Below are 27,649 nucleotides of genomic sequence, written 5' to 3' on the forward strand. Positions count from 1 at the left end.
TTTTGTCGCTCAGGTGTGAATGGGGTCTTAGATAAATGTGCTGCTGTTTCTCCGCCCTCAGCTCTTATGTAGCTGAGAATCGAGGGAATGTGATCACTTATAAAAAAAATTAAAAGAGACAAAAACGGTATATATATATATAGCCAGATTCTCAAAGACTTACGACAGCGTATCTCCAGATACGCCGTCGTATGTCCGAATGGCTGCCGTCGTATCTATGCGCCTGATTCATAGAATCAGTTACGCATAGATTTGGCCAAGATACGAGCGGCGTAAGTCTCCTACGCCGTCGTATCTTGGGGTGCATATTTACACTGGCCGCTGGGTGGCACTTCTGTTGATTTCCGCGTTGAATATGTAAATGAGCAAGATACGCCGATTCACGAACGTACGTGCGCCCGTCGCATTTAGTTACGCCGTTTACGTAAGACATACGCCGGCGTAAAGAAAAAACTGGTCTCTAGGTGGCGTTTACGTAAGACATACGCCGGCGTAAAGATAAAGCTGGTCTCTAGGTGGCGCAGCCCATGCAAGGTATGGACGTCGGAACAGGCGTATCTTTTTACGTTGTTTACGTAAGTCGGGTGTGCGTAAGTTACGTTCACGTCGTAGGCAGTGTTCGACGTATCTTAGGCTTTCTATCCGACGCATGCGCACTGGGATACGTCCACGGACGGCGCATGCGCCGTTCGTTCGAAGCGTCATTTACGTGGGGTCATGCTTAATTTACATAAAACACGCCCACCTCTTCCACATTTGAATTACGTGTGCTTACGCCGGCCGATTTACGCTACGCCGCCATAACTTAGAATGCAAGTGCTTTGTGAATACAGCACTTGCCTCTCTAAGTAGCGGCGGTGTAGCGTAAATAAGATACGCTACGCCCGCACAACGTAATGCCGCCCTACGTGAATCTAGGCCATAATGTTTGTTTTGTTTTTGTTTTGTTTTTTATCCATGCACAAATGTTTTGCCTTTCATTTGTATTTTAAACTGAGTGGGTTGTTTTACAAGGTGAGGGTTTACAAGCTGAAGACTCCGAATCAGGCAGACTAAATAGAACTAAATAAGATTAATGTAAATCTTTCACATGTAAACCTACAAAGACAAGCAGTGTTGTCTTTCAGATGGTACTAAACAAAGCAAGTGAATGGTAAAGCACTTACATAAAACATTTTATAGCTGCTTTCTTGTTGAGGCCCATTGTTTCATGAAATGCATTCAATTTGTTAGGAGAGGAAATTTCTGGTTCTGAAGATAGTGGATCAGAAGAGGATGACGATGAAGATGGAGAAATTGGAGAGGATGGAGAAAAGAAAAAAAGACGAAGAGGTTAGTTCCCTTCACCTAAAATGTATCTGCATTGTATTACTATAGCTTTTTTTTTTTTTTCTTAATTAGATCCCATCACATTATGGAGAAAGAATATTTGTTCAGTATTTTGAACTTTAAATTACGTGGCTTTTTGTTTTTTGTCAAACTCCTAAATATGTAGCTGAGAGGGTGTTCAAACTAGGCAATATTTTAAGATGTTGACTTATACAAACTTTGCTTTCAGCAAATTTGAGTTTGGGGTTTTGTTGGATTTGACTGATACCAAAAAGCCTCTTATGAAAGTCAAGTGTGGTTACAGTGACCTATGACATCTATCTGTCTGTGAGGGGTCCTTTAGGAAATCATAAATTCATTTTTGTAACCTCTCCTTTATGGAATAATGTTTTTTTCGTTTTTTATAATGAGATGGCATGAACTTTGTTAAATTTGTATTTAACTTAGGGCTGTGGAAATTATAGATTAATTCCTCGATTAATCGTTCATTTTTTTGATTGATCAAAATTCTTTTGATCGGTACTAGTGGTGAAACGGATCGTAAATGATCAGTGATCCGAACAGGTCACCATATGCGGATCAGCACACCACGTGATCAGCGGAGCTTCGCTGCTGCCTCGGTCATAGGAAAGGCCGCAGCTTCGGCCTAGCTCCCAGAGCGGCGGCCATCTTGGTCCACCTGGCAGCGGCCTAGGTGAGCCTAGATCGGCGCGCAGACGTCATCACCCGGCCTCAACTGCTCGTGTTCGGACAGCTTCTCTGGTAAGACTAAGCAAGCACTTATCTTCCTATACAGTTGGGGAGATGTGGACCATATTACAGTGGGGAGAGGTCTGTGGATTACAGTGGAGAGATGTCTGTGGATATTACAGTGGGGGAGATGTCTGTGGATATTACAGTGGGGGAGATGTCTGTGGATATTACAGTGGGGGAGATGTCTGTGGATATTACAGTGGGGGTGATTGTGGATATTACAGTGGGGGAGATGTCTGTGTATATTACAGTGGGGGAGATGTCTGTGGATATTACAGTGGGGGAGATGTCTGTGGATATTACAGTGGGGGAGATGTCTGTGGATATTACAGTGGGGGAGATGTCTGTGGATATTACAGTGGGGGAGATGTCTGTGGATATTACAGTGGGGGAGATGTCTGTGGATATTACAGTGGGGGTGATGTCTGTGGATATTACAGTGGGGGTGATGTCTGTGGATATTACAGTGGGGGTGATGTCTGTGGATATTGCAGAGGGGGGATGTCTGTGGATATTGCAGAGGGGGGGGAATGTCTGTGGATATTACAGTGGGGAGATGTCTGTGGATATTACAGTGGCGAGATGTCTGTGGATATTACTGTGGCGAGATGTCTGTGGATATTACAGTGGGGAGATGTCTGTGGATATTACAGTGGGGAGATGTCTGTGGATATTACAGTGGGGAGATGTCTGTGGATATCACAGTGGGGGGACATGTCTGTGGATATCACAGTGGGGGGACATGTCTGTGGATATTACAGTGGGGGGAGATGTCTGTGGATATTACAGTGGGGGTGATTGTTGATACTACAGTTGGGGTGATTGTGGATATTACAGTGGGGGAGATGTCTGTGGATATTACAGTGGGGGGGAGATGTCTGTGGATATTACAGTGGGGGGAGATGTCTGTGGATATTACAGTGGGGGGAGATGTCTGTGGATATTACAGTGGGGGGAGATGTCTGCGGATATCACAGTGGGGAGATGTCTGTGGATATTACAGTGGGGGGAGATGTCTGTGGATATTACAGTGGGGGGAGATGTCTGTGGATATTACAGTGGGGGGAGATGTCTGCGGATATCACAGTGGGGAGATGTCTGTGGATATTACAGTGGGGGAGATGTCTGTGGATATTACAGTGGGGGGAGATGTCTGTTTATACTACAGTGGGGGAGATGTCTGTGGATATTACAGTGGGGGAGATGTCTGTGGATATTACAGTGGGGGGAGATGTCTGTGGATATTACAGTGGGGGAGATGTCTGTGGATATTACAGTGGGGGAGATGTCTGTGGATATTACAGTGGGGGAGAGGTCTGTGGATATTACAGTGGGGGAGAGGTCTGTGGATATTACAGTGGGGGAGAGGTCTGTGGATATTACAGTGGGGGAGATGTCTGTGGATATTACAGTGGGGGAGATGTCTGTGGATATTACAGTGGGGGAGATGTCTGTGGATATTACAGTGGGGGAGATGTCTGTGGATATTACAGTGGGAGAGATGTCTGTGGATATTACAGTGGGGGAGATGTCTGTGGATATTACAGTGAGGGAGATGTCTGTGGATATCACAGTGGGGACTATATATAGTGGTGATCCGAAAAAAAATTAGTCGATTACTCGATTGAAAAAAAAATCGATTAATCGAACACGAACATTTTAATCGGTAACAGCCCTAATTTAACTATTATTATTACTCAGTATTTGTAAAACACCAACAGTTTATTTGACACTGCACAACTTCTAAAAGGTTTTTAAACACATTACAATAGTAAAGTAAATAAAAAGCAAATGACACATTCTAACTTACATTGTAAACATTTTATCTGAACTTCGACTTGTATACTGTCCAGTTTGTAACCTCAAATACTAGAGTCCTCGTTACTCACAGGCTGAAAAATTCCAAAAGTGGTTCTGCTGAGATCATAGAGCAAAGTTTATCACATCATCTGTTATCAGAAATGTTGCTGCGTTTCCTACTCATTCTACTTGGGTGGCGTCATGGCAGGGTTGTGAGATTTACCCAGTCACACTAATCTGCTAATCTTTTTGCATATTTGTTATCTGATGGAGATTTCCCTTTTGGTTTGTAAAAATGGTCACGCAGATAAATTATGGCAGAGTAGTATGAGGTACATTTGGCAACAGTGGGACATTGCATTTACGTGTGTACATTGTATATCTGGCTATACAGTAAATGAATACAGTGGTACATATGCCCCACAACGTGGGTACCTAAGGTTTTTCCATTAGTAACACATGATATGAGCTTTGAGGTATAAAATATATTCCTGCAAAGCACAACTTGCATTTGTCTTCTTTAAAGTCCAATGTAAGAACTTTAAAGAAAGCTATCCTTGCACTGCAAGGGTTAGCTGCTCTTTATGTCTAGGGAATCGCAGAAGAGTAGATGGAGCCTCATCGCGTACAATACAGGGATATTGAAACCTGTATTGTATTCTTAGGAGGCTGGAGTCCAACCAAAGCTGAATTGCAATTTTACAGGGCACCTGTGGGGGAGCAGTCGCAGCACTGGAGGAAGCCTGCTGGAATGACAAATAAGCTAGGGCACCCAAACTGACGACTAAATTTGCGTCTGGAAACTAGACTAGCGGCGACATAGCGAACGTGAAAATCCGTCGTGGATCGCCGTAACTCCTAATTTGCATACCCAACGCTGGTTTACGACGCAAACTCCCCCCAGCGGCGGCCGCGGTACTGCATCCTAAGATCCGACAGTGTAAAACAATTACACCTGTCGGATCTTATGGATATCTATGCGTAACTGATTCTATGAATCAGTCGCATAGATAGAAACAGAGATACGACGGCGTATCAGGAGATACGCCGTCGTATCCCCTTTGTGAATCTGGCCCATAGTGTCTACAAAATAGGGGATAGATTTATAGCATTTTTTTTTTTTTTTACTAGTAATGGCGGTGATCTGCGATTTTTATCGTGACAACGACATTATGGCGGACAGATCGGACACTTTTGACACATTGGGACCATTGACAATTTTACAGCGAACAGTGCTATAAAAATGCACTGTTACTGTGTAAATTTCACTGGCAGGGAAGGGGTTAACACTAGGGGACGGTCAAGGGGTTAACTGTGTGTTCCTAGTGTGTGTTCTAACTGTGGGGGGAGGGGACTCGCTATAGGAGATGACAGATCGTGGTTCCCAGCTTATAGGAACTCAAGATCTCTCCCTCTCCCCCTCCCTCCCAGAACTGGGAACACACACACACCTGTATTGCCTCATGTGCCCGCGATCGCGCGTGGCTGGTGGTCATCGCGACCGCTGGCCAAATGCATCGGCATAGAGCTACGACGGCTCGTGGGATCGTGCCGACCTGCCTCAGTATAATGACGGCGACTGGTCGGCAAGGAGTTAAAGGAGTTGTAAAGGCAAAAGGTTTTTTATCATAATGCGTTTTATGCATTAAGATAAAAAAAACTTCTGTGTGTAGCAGCCTCCCAGCAATCCGTTAATTACTTACCCGAGCCCCATCTCTCTCCAGCGTTGTCCACAAGTGTCTTAGCCGCCCGGGACTCTCCTCCTGATTGGCTGAGACACAGCAGCGGCACCATTGGCTCCCTCAGCTGTCAATCAAAGTCAGTTAGCCAATCGGGAGTGAGGGGGTGGGTCCAGGTCGGGGCTCAGTGTCTGAATAGACACTCGGTTAGGGTGTCCCCCTAGCAAGCTTCTTGCTGTGGGGCACTCGACAGGAGGGAGGGGCCAGGAGCAGTGAAGAGTGACCCAAGAAGAGGAAGTTCCAGGCTGCTCTGTGTAAATTGCAGAGCAGGCAAGTATAACATGTTGATTTTTTTTTTTTTTTTTTTAAACAAAATAATAACTTTACACTTCTCATTAGGGTTGTCCAGATACCGATACTAGTATCGGTATCGGGACCGATACCGAGTATTTGCGGGAGTACTCGTACTCGCGCAAATGCTCCCGATACCTAAATAGAATACTTTTTTTGTATTTATCAACATGTTCTATGAAAATTCTTTGAGTTTTTTACTACTGCGTGACAAGCAAATAAAACATTTTTATTCATTTTTACTCATTTTTATTCTTTTATAATGTCTTGAGTTAGAGTTCTTCATAATTCTAAAGAAAATATCCTTAGTCTGTATTGTGGTTTGAAAACTGTCACATGACATTTAAAAAAAGTATCGGTATTCGGTATCGGCGACTACATGAAAAAAAGTATCGGTACTTGTACTCGGTCCTAAAAAAGTGGTATCGGGACAACCCTACTTCTCATAATTGCCACAGATTTTTTCGGGCTCCTAGGAGCTGTTTAGCTTTCTCCTACCAACTTTTTGGAACCTTTTTTAGAATTGTTTTTTTTCTGTAATGAGAAAAAAAAAACAGCACATCCGCTCCCCTAGATGGCAGTATCTTGTTAATACTGTTTACATGGCCAGTAATGCTTTTTTTTTTTTTTTTTTATATATATATTTTAGCTGTGGAAAGCCCCTTTTTATAGTTTTACTGATAGTTCAGTGTTACTCTCTGGGGAATCACATTGCAATGTTACATTGGTGGTGGAAGAAGAGTGTGTCAGAACTGTGTGTTGTATGCCCACCTTACCTAAAGCAAAATGATATTACAAACATTGATTCTATATTGTTTAATTATGTAACGGATACCAAATGTAGATAAATCACCATATCATTTGTTTGGACATATAATGTTCTAAAGTATTTGTGTGCAGACTAGGAGATGCCGCTAGCTGTGAAAATTCTGCACCATAACTTTTGTCTTCTTACTTTATCTCATCTTAATTTTATCATGAAACCGAAGTTTCAGTTTTAATGAAACCATATTGGTCTGCTGATTAAATCATTTATTTTTCAGTGTAAATCGATTTGATCTGAGAAAATTTGATGTGACTAAAACAAATTGATGTGATCTTAATAATATCTAACATTTTTCCCATCATTTGCTGCTCCTAGGTGAGATTTTGGTCTAATGTATAGCAATAATATCCTGTGCTTTCCAAGGGGAAACATTTATAAAGTATTTAAAAAGCTACTTACCCAAACTGTGCATTTTTTTTTTTATGTTAAAGTGCAACCCTCTTAACCACTTAAGGACCGCCTAACACCGATATACGTCGGCAGAATGGCACAGCTGGGCACAATCACATACCTGTACGTGATTGTTAAATGCCCAGCCGTGGGTCGCGGGTGCGCGCCCCCTCGACCCGGTCCAAAGCTCCGTGACCACGGCCGCGGGAATCGTGGCCCCGATCGCCGCTGGAGTCCCGCAATTGGTCCCCGGAGCTGAAGAACGGGGAGAGCTGTGTGTAAACACAGCTTCCCCGTTCTTCACTGTGGCGCCGTCATCGATCGCGTGTTCCCTTTTATAGGGAAACACAATCAATGACGTCAGACCTACAGCCACACCCCCCTACAGTTAGAAACACAGATGAGGTCACACTTAACCCCTTCAGCGCCCTCTTGTCGTTAACTCCCAAACTGCAATTGTAATTTTCACAGTAAACAATGCATTTTTAATGCATTTTTTGCTGTGAAAATGACAATGGTCCCAAAAATGTGTCAATATTGTCCGATGTGTCCGCCATAATGTCGCAGTCACGAAAAAAATCGCTGATCGCCGCCATTAGTAGTAAAAATGCTATAAATTTTGCGTAAACCAATCGATAAACGCTTATTGCGATTTTTTTTTTTTTTTTTTATACCAAAAATAGGTAGAATATGTATCGGCCTAAACTGAGGAAAAAAATATTTTTTTTTATATATTTTTGGGGGATATTTATTATAGCAACAAGTAAAAAATATAGAATTTTTTTTAAAATTGACGCTTTATTTTTGTTTATAGCGCAAAAAATAAAAACCGCAGAGGTGATCAAATGCCCCCTAAAGAAACCTCTATTTGTGGGGAAAAAAAGGATGCCAATTTTGTTTGGGAGCCACGTCGCACGACCGCGCAATTGTCAGTTAAAGCGACGCAGTGCCGAATTGCAAAAAGGGGCCTGGTCCTTTACCTGCATTTTGGTCCGGGTCTTAAGTGGTTAAACACTATAAACAATGGAAATTACCATAAACGTGATGAATATGCTTTTGTGACCATCTAAAATTATCAGCGCTTTAGTATTAAACTAAAAATAATCGGAAATAAAATATAAACTTTCTTCAAACAGTGTCCATTTAATTAAACAGTCTTTAATAAATCCTGTGCTCTTAAAATAGTGTTTTCCATTTAAAATGTGTACTGTAAATTACAGAACACCTCTTCCATGACGCCACAATGTGCTCCCACCCAAAGTTCACACTCACCAGAAACGTTGTGACTCCTTAATTGAATAAGTGTGTCCAGAACATATTTGTACAATTCTTTCAGGTAACTTTCCAGGTTGGTCCTTTCTCACTATCCCAATTAGGTTCCTGCAAACTGATTCACCTACTCCTCTAGAACCATGCTGAGCATGCCAAAAATGAGCAGCAAAGGTAGAAGACCTTTTGTGCAATATTCTTTATTCAAACAACTTAAAAACATTCAAAAATGTGCACTTGCATAATAAAAAAAAAATTGCCTTGCCTAAGATCATTTGTTTCTATACAATGCAAAGTACACAAATAAGATGGGCAGTATAACTTAAAAGGGGACCTTTTTTAAAGGGGATATTTCGAATAATTTAAAACTTTACAGGCAATCCCTGAGTTACAAACATCGGACTCATACTTACAAATAGGAGACAACAGGAAGGGAGGAAATCTACCCCTAGGAAGGGACATTTACTTATGTAAGAGTTATCAGGGGAAAAGGTGTTTGGGACTACGTTTTTTTATATTTACACATGTCCTTTCAAACAGGACTTTTTTCATCTGAGATTTATTGATTCAAATGTCAATGTGTTCACAATAAAGTCAAGCACTATTTCACTATTATATGGTGTAGTAGGGATGCACAACCGCATAATAGGGATGAGCCCCATGTTCGACTTGAACATCGGGTGTTCGCTAAATAGCGAACAATTTGGGGTGTTGTGGCAAATTCGAAAGCCGCGGAACACCCTTTAAAAGTCTATGGGAGAAATCAAAAGTGCTAATTTTAAAGGTTAGTGTGTAAGTTATTGTCATAAAAAGTGTTTTGGGACATGGGTCCTGCCCCAGGGGACATGGGTCCTGCCCCAGGGGACATGGGTCCTGCCCCAGGGGACATGGGTCCTGCCCCAGGGGACATGGGTCCTGCCCCAGGGGACATGGGTCCTGCCCCAGGGGACATGTATCAATGCAAAAAAATGATTTAAAAATGCTTAAAGTGAAACAATTAAAGTGAAATATTCCCTTACATTTCGTACCTGGGGGGTGTTTATATTATGCCTGTAAACTAGCACATTTCCCCCCTTGTTTAGAACAGTACCTGCACAAAATGACAACAAAAGTCATTTAAAACTACTCGCGGCTATAATGACAGATAAGTGAAAAAAACAGCATGGGTCCCCTCCCATCCATTACCAGGCCCTTTGGGTCTGGTATGAATATTAAGGTGAACCCCAAACCAAAATTTAAAACAATGCGTGGGGGTCCCCCCAAATTCCATACCAGGCCCCGGTTCGGTTCGAACCGAACCGGGGGTTGTTCAGCTCATCTCTGATAATTCATAATAGTGCATTGGGTTGCATAGTCAAGTCATGTGGTGCATTTTAGGTGTATTGTTCTACAGTTTGCAGTTCAGTCATTTGATGTGAAATACTTACCTCAGACTAACGCACATTAACACACGCATTTTTGGTGTGAACCCAGCCTTAAAGTATACACTACAGTGCATCCGGAACGTATTCCCAGCGCTTTCTCTTTTTTCCACATATTTTTTTGCTACAGCCTTATTCCAAAATGGATTTAATTATTCAATTCATTTTTTTTCTTAAAATTTTACAAACAAAATCGCATGTACATAAGTATTCACAGTCTTTGCACACTACTCTTTTTTTTGAAGCACCTTTGGCACCAATTGCAGCCTCAAGTCTTTTTGAGTATGGTGCTACAAGCTAGGCAAACCTATTTTTGGGCAGTGTCCTCCATGTGGGGAGGAAGGATGAATCCTCTTTGCTGTGTGATTTGTATTCTGACAGGAGCACTCCTCTCCGGTCAGAATACACTGATCGGCAGCTAATTGGCTGCAAGCAGCCATTTGATTAAACTTTTCCAACAGTCCCATTTGACAGAAGTCGATCTGTCATGCAGGAACGGCCATAAATGGATTGAAATTTGTCCGGTCTGAATTTGAATCTATTTATGGGCAGCTTATGCCCATTTCACACATGAGGATTGTTTGTCGGTTTTTTCTTTCATTTCTTGACGGATGAAAAATGGACATCAGTGCATCTTTATGGAAAAACGAATGTCATCCATCAGTTTACATCCACATCTGTACAGTCTGTTTTTGCATCCGTTTTTTCATTGGAAGTGGATGTGAAAAAAAAAAAAAACTGATGAGCAGCTGATGAAAAACTGATGTAAACTTCAGTCATGTTTTTTCAAAGAAGAAACGGATGAACTGATGAAATGTGTGAAAGGGGCCTAACCGTTTTTTGTAAAATTGTTTTTATTTATTTGATTTGAGGTGCTCTTAAAATGCAAGTGACATTGGGGATATTGTTAAAGCGGCAATAAACCTCAAATCAAAAAATTATTAGATTAGATCATCATTTTTATTTTCTTGGCTTTTCTCCCCTCTGTTTTCACCTAGTGATCTGGTTAGTAACATGCCACCTGTATTAGAACTGTCCCCACTCAGGATGAAGGAGCACAGGGGACACAGCAGACAGCAGCATTGTCAGCACAGCAGACAGCAGCATTGTCAGTCTGGAAGATGGGAGTGTTAAATGTACTACCAAAAGCCAAACTTCTGCTCACACGTTGTCAGTTTTTTTCTTCTTTTTGGAATGGGTAAAAAGAGGTTAAGAGGATCTTTGTTTAGTTCCAGCTTGTGCATTTTGGTAAAATGCATGCAGATGATCAGGTTTTTAGTGTACATTTGCTGTGTTTGACATTTGTTTTGCCATGAATTTTGTTCCATTATGTCTTTTGGGGCCATCTTTTTTTTTTTTCCTTTCCAGGCAGTAGCAGCAGTAGCAACTCAGACTCCACAGTGATAGAGAGACCAGTGGATAAGAAGTTACCTAGTGAGTGGCAGCTCCTGAGCTAATGCTTGAACATGCTCTGTGTTCCCCATTCAGTTGCTGCACTGCTACCTGCTACCTGTTATTGAAGCAATATGGATGATGAAACCCCAATGCATGCTTTCATCTTTACTGCGTTTAGTTTTTTTCATATCCTGACACTTTGTAAATGCTCTGCTGTGGAATTATTTGCTCTCAGATCATATTCCCACCCTAAATAGCTTTTCTTTGAAGAAGCAAATTTTTACTTACCATTTTTGTGTCTTTTGTGGTCTTGCAGCTCTATATTTACAGTAAAATATTTAATGAAACTGAATGTATTGGTTTGCATCACAATGGCTCCATAGGTAGAACTTATGCCTTCCAGCAGTGGGGTCCTTAGTCTGAATTTTGGCCAGGACACGGTCTGCCTGGAGTTTGCATGTTCTCCCTGTGTTTGCGCGAGTTACCTCTGGGTACTTGTTTTTTTTTCCCCACACTCCAAAGTGATGCTGGTAGGTGAGTGAGTGAGAAACTTATATAGCGCAACACATGCGAACTGAATCGCCTTTGTCACTCGTCTAAATTGGCCCCAGCATGTGTGTACAAATTGGTTTTGTACACGTGTTATCATATTCTGCATGTTGTTCCTAAGCTTAACCAATTGGTGGAGTTTGAGAAAAAACCTGGTAACTACCTTGTAAAACAATCACCAAGAAAATTCTATGGCAAAGGCCTTGAAGTATATCGGACATGCTCAGAGGACCAGCCTATAGAATAGGTTATTTTGTAGTTGACCTTTTAGGAGATCTTCTCCCTTGCATCAGGCCTCTTCTATAACTGTGAACAAGAGACCTTAAATCTGAACTCCAGGAATTATTTACATTGGTCCAGCTTGACACAATGCAATTATGCATTTCTCATACCTGGTGGATTGCTGGGGGAGCTGAAAATCACGGTTTTAGTAGGCGCTTCTGCATTGATATCCACAATCTTCTAGGTTCTGTGCAAATGGCTGCCCCGTTGCACACTGAGCACAGAGGTGTGCTCATGTGGCACTGTCACCATTAACTGATTGGGCGAGGTGGTGAAAAAAAGGGGTGGTAATCTCATGATCTTCACCTTGTCCAATTGGAGAACACCTTGTATTCATAAAAAAAATAAAAAATGCAAAGAGTTCAATGAATGATGGTGCTGCCGAGTGTATCAATCCCTGTGGTCAGTATGAAGTGGAGAAGCTGATCAGGTCCCGGAGTATTCTGGCCAATACTGCAGTAACACCAACTACTACAGTGTTTTCCATCCCTTTAGAAGTATACTTGGATTGTGTTGAGCTCCGACATAAGTGTGCAATATAAATAATTGCTGGAGTTCAGCTTTAAACATGCATATAGTCTGAACACTGACATTCTCATGTGACACAACAATGACTAAGAACCTCAGTTACACTGTTTTTAAAGTGCATAGTTTTTTGTAAATTAGTGTGAAAGTGGATACAGTCAGTGTCGAACGCTTGCCACGCACACATTTTGTTTCAGATTTGATATTTCATCAACTATGCAGTGTGAATGCTTACCTAAACAAAGCATTCAAATGATATCTAGCAAGACCATTACACTACGCAACTGTAGAGTTTGTTGACCTGACAAACTAAGCCTGAAACAGTTTTACTGTGTGTAGCTAGGTCAATTTTGGTGTATCATAGAATATAAAACACTCCATCAATAAAGGATTTTGGGATTCATCCAGGAGTTCTGTAAATGCTAAATGCATCTTCCCGTTAGTCTCATGCATTTATAGGGTTTGCTTACATGGGTGCTTGTGCTAATTTTTTTTATTTTTATTTGTTTATTAATTTTTTATTTTGACTCACATGTGTCTGTGAAGAATTTAAAACGTGTTTACTTTTTTAATTAGATTGTATGTAGAAAGATCTGCTTGCCTTTATTGCTGCTATGGTATCTGATATCGGATTTATGCCTCTAATCCTAATAATAGAATTGCAGTGCAAACAACCTGGTAATTACGTAGGAGCCTGTGTGGGCATTAAATCTCACCCATTTTGTCACAACACATATGCGTTACATGGGAGGCAATAGGTTAAGCACGTTTTAAGGATTACACAAATGTAATGTGTTATATGTCTGGAGTTTAGATAGTGAGTTTCACCCAAAAGTGGAACTTCCGCTTTAGGGCCTTCGCCCCGCCTCCTGTAGAATGGAGCTTTTGGGTAGGAGAGGGGAGCAGATACCTGAATTTAACAGCTACCTGCTCCCACTTCCGCCTAGGCGACCGGAAGCAGAAGCTCTCCCTCCTGAAGTCTTCTGAGACATATGACAGTTCCTAGAAGACTTCGGTGCCAGTCAGACCGCAGCGCCTGCGCAGTGGCCACCTAGCTGTGAAGTCGCAAGGGTGCCTAAAGTAGAGATGCAGGCACCACCAAGGGAGGATACAAGGAGAACATGGCTGTGGTGAGTACACCACTGGACTGTGGGACAGGTGAGTTGCTGTTTGTTAAAAGTCAGCAGCTACACTTTTTGGAGCTGCTGACTTTTCAACAATAAGTTTTTTATTACGTTTTTCACCTTTACAGACAAAATCGCTCAATCAAGCATTGGGCAACAAAAGAAATATGAGAGAAAACAAGATCGTCTAGTGGCGGTAAAACAACGCCACAGAAATCACAATAAATGTCAACATTGCAGAGTTTACATTAGTTATCCTCAATAAACAAACAATATTGTAGGTCAAGTAAACCTTCGAGAGGAGGGTCTGTCTCCAGCCTCAGGCACCCCCAGCAGGGAGCGGCTGACTTTTAACCACTTCAGCCCCGTTCTGCCTCTCTGTGAAGCGATTGCGGGTGTATCTATTGCACAAAATGACGTACAGGTACGTTGTTTTACGCAATAGAGACACCCTTCCACAGTATATATGCGGTGGGCGGTCTTTAAGTGGTTAATAAACAAATGACTGGAACTCCACTTTAAAGTGCGTCTGGCTGAGTAAAAGAAAAAATAATATTGTTTAAGATTTTGCAAGTAACTCTGCTGGACCTCAGGACTTGAACACCCTGAGGTTCAGAGTGTGGCAAACCTAAAATGGTTTACAGTTTTATGATGGGCTCATAATCTTGGCAGATGTTTATTGTTAACAGACATTGAGAATGGTAAGCGAGATCTGAAATACTGCAGTGTTCTGTTACAGACTTCCTGATGATAAAACATTTAGTTTGTTATTTACAGCTTTAGCAAATTCTTGTTTATTAGTTACCTGCTAGGTAATGGCCAGAAAAATAGTTTCTGCTACTCCAAAGTTATTTTGAAGTGTCCAGCCACTAGCGATAATCACTGTCTTCTCCCGGCAAGGGACACCTTCCCCCTGCCCGTCCCCCTGCTGGGAGCAGACAATGGCTTGGCATGAGGGATTCCCTGTCAGCACTGACTGTTGATGTGGGAATAGTGCAAATGTCCTTCCTACAACCCGCCATTGCAGGATTTTTTTTAACCTGCCTTACCAAGCTGTTTACTCAAGTTGGGGGGGGGGGGGGGCGAGGAGGCTCACAGCTACCCTGTTTCTTATTTAAAAGATGTCATACCTATGTTATCACCACAAAGCGTTCTTGTTCTTTATCTCAGTAACTCATTGTGCTGAATTCTAATTCAATGTATACCATTAATTGGTTATTACCACAGTGATACTACACTTAGGAACTGTACTTAAGTAGTGCTAATTCTTGTTAAGGCTGCATGTTGCTTATGTGTGATTTCCATGATACCAAAAATTAATGGGTTTTTAAACCTTAAAGTGGAGGTTTACCCAAAAACTTAATTTTTAACATTAGATTGAGGCTCGTTTTGTCTAGGGGAATCTGGTGTTCTTTTTAAAAATAGAAGCAGTACTTACCGTTTTAGAGAGCGATCTTCTCCGCCGCTTCCGGGTATGGGCTGCGGGACTGGGCGTTCCTATTTGATTGACAGGCTTCCGACAGGCTTCCGATGGTCGCATACATCGCGTCACGATTTTCCGAAAGTAGCCGAACGTCGGTGCGCAGGCGCCGTATAGAGCCGCACCGACGTTCGGCTACTCGTGACGCGATGTATGCGACCGTCGGAAGCCTGTCAATCAAACAGGAACGCCCAGTACCGAAGACCATACCCGGAAGCGACAGAGAAGATCTATCTCTAAAATGGTAAGTTCTGCTTCGATTTTAAAAAAAAAACACCCGATACCCCTTGACAAAACGAGCCTCAATCTAATGTTAAATTTTTTTTTTCGGGTGAACTCCCGCTTTAAGGGATGTTTTTTTTTTAATTGCATCGCAATTTGCCCAGAGAAAGGCATTTACATTTGTGTGAATGGGGCAAAAATTAATGTTAAAGTATAACTAAAGGCAAAACTTTTTTTTTTTTTTTTTGTTTCATTTTGGATAGAAGGGAGACAGATTAGAACCCCTGTCAGCTTTTATTGCTGTCGGTGCCCCCCCCCCCCGTAAGGGCGAGTCACCCTCTATTTGTCCTGTTTATCATTATCATTGAAAGTGAAAAGAAAATCCCAAATTTTGGGTTGTCCCAGAAACATAATGGAGAAGGGAAATGGAAATCATCTAATGGGGACACTAGTTCTGGTGACCTGGGGGTCCCCAAGGAATTCCCTTAATTTGCAGGGATTTCCTCTCACTTCCTGTTTGGCTATGGGACAGGAAGTGAGGGGAAATCTCCTCAATGGGACACATGGTGAAAAAAATGAAAAAAACTGTCAGGGGTTATAACCTTTCCTTACTCTATTAAACATGTAAAAAAAAAAAAGTTTTGCCTATACTGTTCTACTTTAAAATAGAATATACTGCATTTGGCCACTTGCTGTCACAAAGTAGCATATAAGTCTCTAATCGTTAAACCAGCACAGGAAATAGTCTAATAACTGTTTGTTTTTTTGCCCCATCTGCACCATTACTGGGAAAATGTGCTTGATTTTTATTTATTTTTAATAAATACACTCCTTTTATTTAATATATTACCTTGCTTCTTCAGTTTTCCAAAATCTCAGCCTAATTCATCAAAATCCGCCAGTGACCAGGTTTAAGTTTTTGTAAGAGTAATATAACTTCCATGTTTTTTTTTCTCTCTTCACTGCTGCTCATCTGTGATTTAATTGCTACTGCTTGATAACGCAAGAACCAACAGGTTGGTGTGATGGGTTTGAGCTCAGCCTTTCTAAGTGATATATGGTGGTCTGTTGCAGGTACTGATCTGCCCAGTTCACATTGATTTAGGACTTTAATGCAAGTGCTTCTCCAAAGTGTGTTTTGAGGTTGCCGTGATGTTGGATTCATAGTTTTCTTACCAACAGTACTATATATTATTAAATGAATGCTGGCATGCTAACACATAACTGAATTTCAACTAACTAAATTTGTGTAAAGTTATCAAAAATTGTCAATCTATTATCAACCTGTCTGACAAAGACATTCTTAAAAGCTTGCAGAAAATGAAACTGCAGTTGCATATAACAACATTTTTTGTTTTCCTGCTCCTAGCCATGGCTAATTCTGCCCCTTGTAATGTACTGTACATTTCATATTTGTACAGATTTCTAAAGCCTATTGGAAGCAAAGGGGTTGTCTTGCCCTTGGTAACAAATGTTTACCCTGTGTTAAATCTCTGATTAATATGGGCAGCATAGTTGTTTTTTAACTTTACAAATCAGACCTATTCCATCAAGTCATTATCATATTTACGTTTTCTTTTATTACACTTTACAATTCATACAACATATATTGGATTGTACACGGTCTTCTAGCAAAGAACTGAGATAATCAGATTAGTATTCCCTTTGGTTAATATACTCTGCAAAAATAGCTATTAATATGTAGGGGTTGTATAACTTTGTATTGAATGTGAAACCATTCAAATACAAGCTTTGTGTTTTACGTGTTTGGAATTCTGGATGGTGGTTTAGTTCAGCAGCATGGCTTTGCTGCATTTGTCATATTAATTGGCCATATATTTATAGGCAAGAAAAAGGTATCCCCTGATAAAATGGCAGAGATGCAAGCACGAATCGATGAAGAAAGGAAGGCTCTCGAAGCAAAACTTGATATGGAGGAAGAAGAAAGAAATAAAGCAAGAGCAGAACTGGAGAAGAGAGAGAAAGACCTGCTAAAAGCACAGTAAGTATTTCCTATTTTACGGTTGTAGGTCTCATCCAAAAAAACTGAAGGGATGAGTGGTGTCATATCGATGTTCATTTTAGACTCTACTGATTAGAAAATTAGAAGGAGCAGGATGGAAAATTTGTCTGGACAAACAAATTTCTAACAGTGTATGTGGTTTTCGTTTGGGAAATTTCATTCATACCAAAATCAAATGTTAAGGACAAACAACATTTTTACAATGTTTTGTATATTCATGAAGCCTCTGCCAAAGTTGTTTGTATAAACGATTATTCCAATGCTTGGATAGCTTTGGATTGTTTAAAACTCTCATTGTTTGTGAAAACGTTTTAGTACCTTTTTTAAGCGGTTCTCCACTGTGTAACACTGTGTAACAAAAAATGAAGTCAGCAGCTACAAATCCAATATCTTACCTGTCCACTTGTAAAGGCGCCATCCTGAAGGCTAGGTCTTTACTAGCCTTCAGGTTCCTGGTGCCAGCATCTTATCTCTGGTCAGCTGGCTGCGACAGCTTGCGGCTTCACAACCAGCTTCCCACTGCGCATGTGCGAGCCACGCTGTGCTTTGTGAATGGCTCTGCAGTCTTCTGGGACCTGTGACATGTCCTAGAAGATTGCAGGGAGGGGGAAAGGAGAACTTCCATTCAGATCGCTTAAATTCTACAGACATAAACCGACTTGGATTTATGTATGTATAGAAAGAAAAAACTGAAGCGCAGATCTAGACCGAACACTTGTGTGAAAGGGTTCTTAAAAAAAACTAAATTTGTATTCCCTATTCATTACCCAGACATTCAGAATAAGCTAAACAAGTTCAGGAAAAAGAAAAGCAGGAAAAGTTTGAGCACTGACAACTAGAGTAGGAAGTCCAAGACTGGCAATCCTTGAACGTTTGCTCAGATCAATAAAGTTGTCAGTATTTAAAAGTCTAATGTTGTACAGTCTGTTTTTTTTTGTGGACTTGTCTGGCTTGTAGTGCATAATTGTAAGCATATAGAAATAAATAAATATATATATATATATATATATATATATATATATATATATATATATATATATATATATATATATATATATATATATATATATATATATATATATATATATATATATATATACACACACACACACACACACACACACACACACACACACACACACACACACACACACACACACATATATATTTCTATGTATTTACCCCCTTCCTGATTTTTATTTATTTAAATTTTTTTAAGTGATTCAGATAATCAAACAAATATTACACAGCTAACCGGAGTAAATATAGAGAATGTCAGGCCATCAGTTCCTGACCTCAAGCGTACTTGGGTTATACAGCAGGACAATGATCCAAAACAGACCAGCAAGTCCAACTCTGAATGGCTAAAAAAAACAAAATCAAGGTTTTGGAGTGGCCTAGTCAAAGTCCACACGTAAAGAGGAGCTGCCGACTCCACCTCCCAAAAAATAAAATCTGTAAATCGGCAGCTACAAATCGTGAAGCTGCTGACTTTTAATGCTAGGGCACATACCTGCCTAGGAATCCAGCAGTGTCCTCATCCTAGCTGATTTTTCAGTCATGTATCAGGTGCTTGATTAAGGTAGCTGGTTTCCTACTGCGTATACGCGAAGCACGCTACACTTTGTGAATGGGCTGGCTGTAAGGGGGGGGGGGGATGGTTGTAACACAGAGGGTGGTTTCCAATCACTTGGTAAAGGCTGGAGTTGAACACTTGCAAACTATTTCTGTTTTCACTTAAATTTTTTGTGAATTACTCACATTTGTGGCTGTGACACTTGGGTGTAAATAGTCACATTCTTCTGTGGACCCTGATGGTACAGATTATGTTTTAAAAAAAAAAAAAAAAGTAAATAAGAGAAACGCCAGACCAATTCGTCTAACTGACCTGAAATGTCGGTAACATTAAAATCTTTCTCTGGTACAACATATTTTTATGGATTTCCCCCTTCCTATGTATAGGCAGTCACTCATATTTTTTTTTATTTCTTACCTTTCCCTACTAGTGAAGAAATCCCCTCCTTTGTCCCTGTAATCACATCACAGGGACTGCTGAACTCTTCACTGTGCTAAAACTGGGAGAAAGGATCCAAGAGGGCGCTGTGTCACTTCCTCCAGATGCAGATTTCCCCATTGAATACATGTCCTGGCAGTGGGAGGGAAGATTTATTAGTAACAATGCTGATATCCCTCCTCCTCTGCATACATAACGATGCTGCCCTGTAGTTCAAATAACTACAGTGACCACTCAGGGTAACAGTGATGCAGTAAGTACGCTGCAAGCCACAAAACATTGTCAACCAGGAAGATTAAGGCCCATGGACAGGCAGGATCACCATTTATATAATATATGAAAACAAAAGATAAAAAAAAAAAAACTTAACTGATTCATTTTATTTACTTGTAAGGAAGGTTATACTGTGTGATAGGAAGTCAGGTAAATCTGTGGGTGTTGTCACTTCTGCATTGTTTAGACAATACACCAATTGTTATTAGGCGTCTGCTGCAGAAGTAGCCAGAAAAGGTCTAAGGGCGTTGGAAAACCTCAGCTGTTCAGAATGAGGCAATTAAGGCCTCTATAAGTAATCCAGAGGATTACCACTGATTTGCTGCATCCTGAGGCTTTCTGAGTGAAGGAGAGCAGTAGCTGAAAGTCTTCTGAGGAGGTGAGGTGGAGATTGATTTTTCTGTGTGATAAAAATCAAAAAGATTTAGGCTGTGCCAGACTCCATAGATAGGTTCCTGTGTGGAAGGTAGACGCCCAAAGTGGCCAGGGTTTATTTTATGTTTGATTTTGTTTATGCTGTTTGGATGCTTGCACTTGTTTCCAGCAAGATGGAAGAATAAACCAAAATCTTTGTTTTCAACCGTCTTCGACTGCCTGTCTGTATAAATTCAGTGTGTAGTGAACCCATCCAAGGGGTCACACACCCCGCTACCGAGCTAACCCCTTACAACTGTTATTAAAAACCTTTTAGGCTGCTATTGCCAACTTCCTCCTATGAATAGTTGTTGCCTGTCATTGAAAAGCTATGGTACATTTTGAGTCACTGACCATTAACAAATCTGCATGTAAGTGTTTCTGACCTCACTTTGACTTGATATCCAGCATTCTTGTTCATGGAAGTAAGGGAATTCACTGTTCAGAAAGAGATTATCAATTACTTTCTGTCAGATTTTCTGGTGTCAAAAAGAAGGCTGTAATTTATAAAAAGTTATGTTACTGATGGGAAATAAGATTTTTTATTTTTTTTATGTAATCCTACACATCTGAATACAAAATTGCATAAAATAAAATGTCAACATAGTTTTGCACTGAAAATCAATTGCAATTTGTAATAGTTAAATTAGGCAGTCAAGACTTTCTTAGGCCTTGTACACACGATAGGATAGCCAGAGGACAAAGGTCTGAAGGACCGCTGTCCTAGGTTAACCTATTAAGCTGACTGATGGTCCGTCGTGCGTATACACCATCAGTTAAAAAACTGATCGTGTCAGAACGCGGTGACGTAAAACACAACGATGTGCTGAAAAAAACGAAGTTCAATGGTTCCAAGCATGCGTCGACTTGATTCTGAGCATGCGCGGGTTTTTAACCAATGCTTTTGCATACTAACGATCAGTTTTGACCTATCGGTTACCAGTCCATAGGTTAAATTTTAAAGCAAGTTCTCATTTTTTTGACCTAAGTTTAAATAACCTATGGGGCCTACACACGATCGGTTTGGACTGATGAAAACGGTCCTTCAGACCGTTGTCCTCTGGCTATCCTATCGTGTGTACGAGGCTTTAGACTTTGGTTTCCTGGGGGTATGTGCTGAGGGAATCTGTAACAGCTGATGGTAATCCACTACTGTGCTTCTATTTTATCACTTGAACATGTTGGATCTGCAAGCCGTCATGTCTTTGACTAATTGAGGTGCAGAATGTTTGTTTTAAATGTATTTGAGAAAGAGAAATACATTTTTTTTATCTTTTAAGACAAGAACACCAGTCCCTTCTAGAGAAACTTTCTGCCTTGGAGAAGAAGGTCATTGTTGGTGGGGTGGATTTACTGGCTAAAGCAGAGGAACAAGAACGGCTTTTAGAGGAATCAAATACTGAACTTGAAGAACGTAGAAGGAGAGCAGAGAAGCTTCGCAGGGAACTAGAGGAGAAGGAGGTTTGTTGTCTATACTCAATATGAACAATCTCGGGTCCAATCCCATCTGGGTCTAAAATAATTTTATCTCCTGCTTGGCTTCACTCCTTATGTCTTTAGAGATATACAGAATATGGTTGCCAGAGAATGTCCCCTAGAAAGAAGCAAAGCTTTTAGCTCGCTTGCCATGCTAAGGGAGGGAGATCTCCATTTTGTCCTGAACAGCATAAATATCTTTTAGTTAGAATTAGTGTTCAAAGTCCTTTTTGGTGAAATGTATATTGATCTGGAGAACAGCGACTTAAACAACTAAATAGTCAAACTGGAATTGGAAATACGACAATGTACAATTACATATTACCCTCCTGTTGCACTAACAAATTATTGAATTATCTGTTGGGCCAAGAGTAAAATGTACTATTTTTGGGTGTTGCCAAAATAAATTTTAGACAAATGCAACTACGTTTTCATGTAGGGTTATTGCCTTTTGATGAACATTTGGTATACAACAGTAGACAGCTATGGCTATAGTGCCCCTGGGCTACAAGTAAAGTGTGAACATTTCTTATTGGAAAAAGTGAATTCATATACAAATAAATATTTAGGTTATTTTTTTTTTTTTTTTTCTTTTCCGCCTCAGAGAACTATCAGGATACTCAATCACTTTAGCGTTCAATTTGCAGTCTCCTTTGTTCGCATCATGGTTGGAAATTTCTTTCTTTTATTTTATTTTATTTTTTTTCCCTCTTTTTTTTTTTAATCAGTATATCTTTTTTTTTTTTTTTTTCCTTTTTTTCCTTTTTTTCTTGAATATATGTCAATAGATATACAAAAGGAAACAAAGAAAAACAAAATTCTTAAATACATGAATAGATACATTAGTGTCCCCTAGCCGAACAAACCCTTATCCGACCCTCTAGCCCCCCCCAACCCTTGATCCCGCCCTCCCACCCTCCCCTATCTCCGGAATTCTGTCTCCTGTTGAGTCACTCTTTGCCCGTTGACCTTCCTACACTGTATCATCCTGTCTATATACCTTGGTGCAAGTTTAAAATTTACCCAGTCCTGCCATTTCCGTTTAAATTCTCCCTCTCCTTCCTCTCCCATGTACCTGAGCTGTTCAGCATAATATATGTCGTTAATTCTGCAAAACCAGCTATTTACTGTCGGGCTCGTAGGGTCCTTCCATTGTTTGGGGATCAGACTCTTAGCTGCATCTAGTACGTGTGGAAGTAAGGTTCTCATATACTGTTTAGTTGACATTTCTGTCCCATGAAACAAGCAGACCCATGGATCCGAAGGTATTTTAATTCCGGTTATCTCCTCGATTATTAATAATACATCCTGCCAGTATGTTTTAATTTTTGGGCAGGTCCACCATATATGTGACATAGTGCCCTCTTCAAGACAGCCCCTCCAACAGTATTGGGAGGTGTCGTCTTGGTAACGGTGTGCTATGGCCGGGGTTATATACCATCGTGCTAAACATTTAAAGTTCATTTCGATCAATGCACAATTGAATGAGGTTGAATGCGTCTTTTTTAATATTTTCCTGACCACTGTCTCTGTTTTTCCCGTTCCCAATTCCTCTTCCCATTTATTAATATAACGAGAGAGACCGGGGTCTTTCAATCCCATTAATATTTTATAAATTGCGGAGATCGCGCCCCTTCCCCCTGGTGCCAAACACACACGCTCCAGAGGGAGCAAGTATCTATCTGACCTCAGGGGGGAGGGGAGGGAGCCCACAAAATGCGTCAGCTGAAGGTATCGCCACCTGTTCAACTCAAACAATTCTTTTTTTTTACTTAGTTCCTGATAGGTGAGAATTTTGCCGTCTTTTAATATGTCTTTTAATTGAGCATCTGATTTTTTAATCCAGTTGCCAAACAAGTCCATTTTCCCTGGTGCAAAGAAGTTTGTGTCAGATAGAGGAATTAATGGGGAGTTATAACCCCATCTATGTTTTTTATGTGCCCTATCCCAAATAGTCATAGAAGCCAATGTGATTGTGTGCATGTGTGGGTTTATTTGTCTAAAATGTGGCGGTATCCAAATTTATTTTCCTAACCGTGAATTGGTTGAACAGCTTTCCAATCTCACCCATCTTTTCTCTCCTTTATCTCTGACCCAGTCAACCACCCGTGCCATGTGTATAGCCATATAATATGTATAGATATCAGGTACCCCCAAACCACCATGTTCCTTATCTCTAATTAACACCTCCATACTAATACGTGTTTTTTTGTTCCGCCATATAAACCTATTCAATAACTGTTTTAGTATTTTGAAATAAGCACCCGGTAGTGCGATTGGTAACATTTGGATTATATATAATATCTTAGGGAGAGTGAACATCTTAAAACAGTTTATTCTCCCTAATAGAGATCTTTGTCTCAATGCAATTCTCTTTAAATCTTTTTTAATATCATTTAATAGTGGTATATAATTCTGTGGATAGATTAGGTCAGGGGAAGATGTGATATTAACTCCCAAATATTTTATCTCGGTATCTTTCCATATAAATGGAAACTCTTGCTTATATCTCCGTACGTCCTGTGCTTTCACATTTATATTGAGGATTTCTGATTTTAGAGGATTGATTTTAAAATTAGATACATCTCCATACAATTTGAGGGTTTTTAATAAATTCGGGAGTGTTATAGTTGGATTCGTTATGAATAATAAAATATCATCGGCGAACGCTGCGAGTTTATGTTCCCCATCGTTTGTTTGAATCCCTCTGATATCGGGGTTATTTCTAATCCCGGCCAGCAATGGTTCCAGGGTTAAAATAAATAAAAGGGGGGACAGGGGGCACCCCTGTCTAGTACCATTGAACATTTCAAATGTCCCTGACAATGTCCCGTTTACCTTAACTCTTGCCGTTGGGTGTTTATACAAAGCGCTTATCCACCCCATCATTTTTGGACCGATCCCGATAAACTCCAATGTGTTCAATAGAAATCCCCAGTCTACCCTGTCGAAAGCCTTTTCGGCATCTATCGACAGGAGTAGACCTGGGGATCTACTATCTTTTATTATCTGTGTCAACAGAAGTGTTCTGATGCTGTTATCCCTGCCCTCCCTCCCGGGGACAAAGCCTACTTGGTCAGTATGTACTAAATCTTTCATGATTGTTTTCATTCTCCCTGCTAAGATTTTGGCGAACAGTTTTACATCTGCATTTAAAAGCGAGATGGGTCTAAAACTAGAACATAAGGAGGGATCTTTACCTATCTTAGGGATTACTGTAATTGCAGCCTCTAATGCCTCTTGACGAATATCCCAATTTAGACCAATACCGTTTATATAAGAACACATCCTGGGGATCAAAATGTCACTGAACTTTTGGTAATATGCAATTGTTAACCCATCGGGGTCTGGACTTTTCCCCTTTGATGTCTCCTTTAAATTATTACGAATTTCTGATTCCGTTATAGGTTCTTCTAAAAAACTAATTTTGTCGTCTGATATTTTATTTAAGCATGTGTTATTTAAAATTTTTTTTATATTAACCCTTCTCCTTTTGATTTTTTCGGGGGTGTCCCCTTGCGATATAGCATACAGCTTCCCATAGTATTCTTGAAATACTCTTGCAATTTCTGATGAAGTATGTACTTTGTTCCCTTTGCCTGTTTGAATACTTTCTATAAAATTACCCTTAAATTTGTTTTGGAACCCTTTTGCTAGGTATTTACCCGACAAGTCGCCCCATTGATACTTCTCTTTCTTACGTCTGTAAAATGTCCCTCTATTTTCATATTCAATAAGATCTCTTAACTCCTCTCTTTTTAAGATAACGGTACGCTCCGCTTCGTGCTCTCCTGTTAGTTTATGGGTCTGTTCAAGGTCCAAGATGGTTTTATATAGCTCATCATATTTCTTCTTAGTTTTTTTTTTTTTTGCTGATCCTATTGCAATCAGTAAGCCCCTGATGTAGGCCTTGTGAGCCTCCCAGACTATTGATTCCGACACGTGTTCGGAGCAATTGGTCTTGAAATACCATTCTAATTCCTGTTTTATCCTTTTTACAACCTCTTCATCCTGTATTAAATCCTCATTAAGTCTCCATTTGGTGTTACTTTTGGGAGCTCCCTCAATTTTTAAATTAATTGAAACTGGCGCATGGTCCGACAGGGTAGTTATCCCGATTCCCGAACTTGTCACTACGTCCAATGAGCTATGGTCCACTAGAAAAAAGTCGATCCTAGAGTACGTCCCGTGCACAGCGGAGTAGAATGAGTAATCTCGTGTTTTCGGATGCTGTATTCTCCAAACATCTATCAATTGGAGTTGATGTAATTTTTTTTTAAGTAATTTTCTTTGTGCATCTCCAGTCCGCTGTGCACGGGACGTACTGTCAAGATCCGGATCCAGACAGAGGTTCATATCGCCCGCCACAACCACCCTGCCTGTCCTGAAGTCCATAAACATCTCAATGACCCCTTTAAGAAATCTCAAGGAGTTCTTATTTGGACAATAAATATTTGCAATAGAATAATCCACCTCATTTATTTTTCCTCTAAGTAGAAGATACCGCCCCTCGGGATCTGCTTTTCTCTCTATCAGAACAAATCTAACTTCCCTGGCAAACCCTATGGCAACCCCCTTTGCCAATTTAGTCGGTGAGTCTCCGTAGTACCATAATGGGTAATCCGGTGAGCTTATTTTAAGATTTGACTCCTGCGAGATATGTGTCTCTTGTATGAGTACTACATCTGCTTTTAGATGTCTAATTTCTCTTAAAATATTACTCCTTTTTAGCGGAGAATTTAATCCTCTTACATTGTATGAGAGTATTTTTAAAGTTCCCATAGTATCCGCCAGATAGTCGTTTGCCCCCCGACCACTCCCGTTACATTGTTGTTATTATATTCGGTCGCGATAAATGGGGTCCTAAAACTCAACATTTTGCATAGGCAGAATTTCCAGTATATATCAGGGCGAAACCACGACAGATAACTTATTTCTGAGACTGATAACCGGAGATACCCCCCCCCAAACCCTCTCCCACAGCCCCCCACCTCCTCCCCTTTACTCTGTACTATGACCCCTCCCCTCACCCAAACCCTCCCCCCCTCCCTCCTTTCCCCCACCAGTAGGGGCATTACAGCCTAAATTAGGCCCCTGGATCCGTGGCCAACCTACTCCACCCGGCCCACGGTTCTCGCCCCGGAGGTTGAGCTCTGTGAGTGTGACTATGTCCCGAACCGCCACCGCCCTCCACCCCATCCAAAGGATGGGGTGGGTGAGTGGCCCCAGGACCCCAGGACTCCCCGGCCTCCCACCAGCCGGTCCCCCCCCGCCCCCCCCCCCCCCCCCGGCCCCCCCCCCCCACCCCCCCAGCCCCCCGCCTCATCATCTCCGCTTTTATTATTTGTCTTTTGTAGGTTTTTTCTTAGTTATTTTCCTCTTTTATTTCCTGGGATAAGGCTCCATGTCTGATGGCCCCGTATAGGTAATATCTTCTCTTGAGATTCATTCCAACCCGATATCTCTATCAGTGGGATGTCCAGTCTATTGCAGAATTTAGTCATCTCTTCGGGGAACCTTAAGGTCGCGGATCTACCCTCCTTCTTCCCGATTAAACACGCGGGATAACCCCAAGAATACTGGATACCGTGTATTTTTAAATGTTCAAGTAGCGGTTTTAATAGTCTCCTTCTAGAAAGGGTCTCGGTAGCGAGGTCCGGAAAAATCTGTAATTCAGTTTCGTTAAATGTTACCGGCCTAATGGTTTTAAGACGCTGCCAAATCTGTTCTTTATCTTGAAAATTGTGAAATCTTGCGATCACGTCTCTGGGTAATCCCGCTGCTAATTCCGCCGGTTTTCTAATCCGATGAATTCTTTCGAATTTGATTTTTTCCGTTTCTATTTTACCCAAGATGTGGCCGAATAATTTATCGAGTTTTACTTGGAGGTCTTCTCCTTCCAGGTCAGGTAAACCACGGATCCTCAAGTTTTTCCTTCGGTTCCGATTTTCTTGATCTTCCATTCGGTACCTCAGGTTCCTTTGTTCAATTTGTAATTCCTTCATCTGCATTTTTAACTCTGACACCTCAACAGCTTGACTATCCAGTTTTTCT

General features: G+C 40.8%; 1 protein-coding gene across 4 annotated transcripts in view; it reads left to right on the forward strand.

Moving 5' to 3' along the window:
• KIF3A (kinesin family member 3A) overlaps window positions 1-27,649 on the forward strand; it is a 108,068-nt gene that overhangs the window by 58,030 nt on the left and 22,389 nt on the right. Inside the window, exons 9-13 of one of the 4 annotated variants that reach the window (XM_040344630.1) lie at window positions 1,234-1,332; window positions 11,187-11,252; window positions 16,403-16,411; window positions 17,241-17,397; window positions 21,400-21,580. In XM_040344630.1, the coding sequence (XP_040200564.1) occupies window positions 1,234-1,332; window positions 11,187-11,252; window positions 16,403-16,411; window positions 17,241-17,397; window positions 21,400-21,580 (512 nt within the window). The remainder of the gene's footprint in view (window positions 1-1,233; window positions 1,333-11,186; window positions 11,253-16,402; window positions 16,412-17,240; window positions 17,398-21,399; window positions 21,581-27,649) is intronic. The other 3 variants (XM_040344631.1, XM_040344633.1, XM_040344634.1) reach the window with 3 other exon arrangements.

Source organism: Rana temporaria, chromosome 3 (assembly GCF_905171775.1).
Source record: "Rana temporaria chromosome 3, aRanTem1.1, whole genome shotgun sequence".
In the NCBI taxonomy this organism is placed as follows: Eukaryota; Metazoa; Chordata; class Amphibia; order Anura; family Ranidae; genus Rana; species Rana temporaria.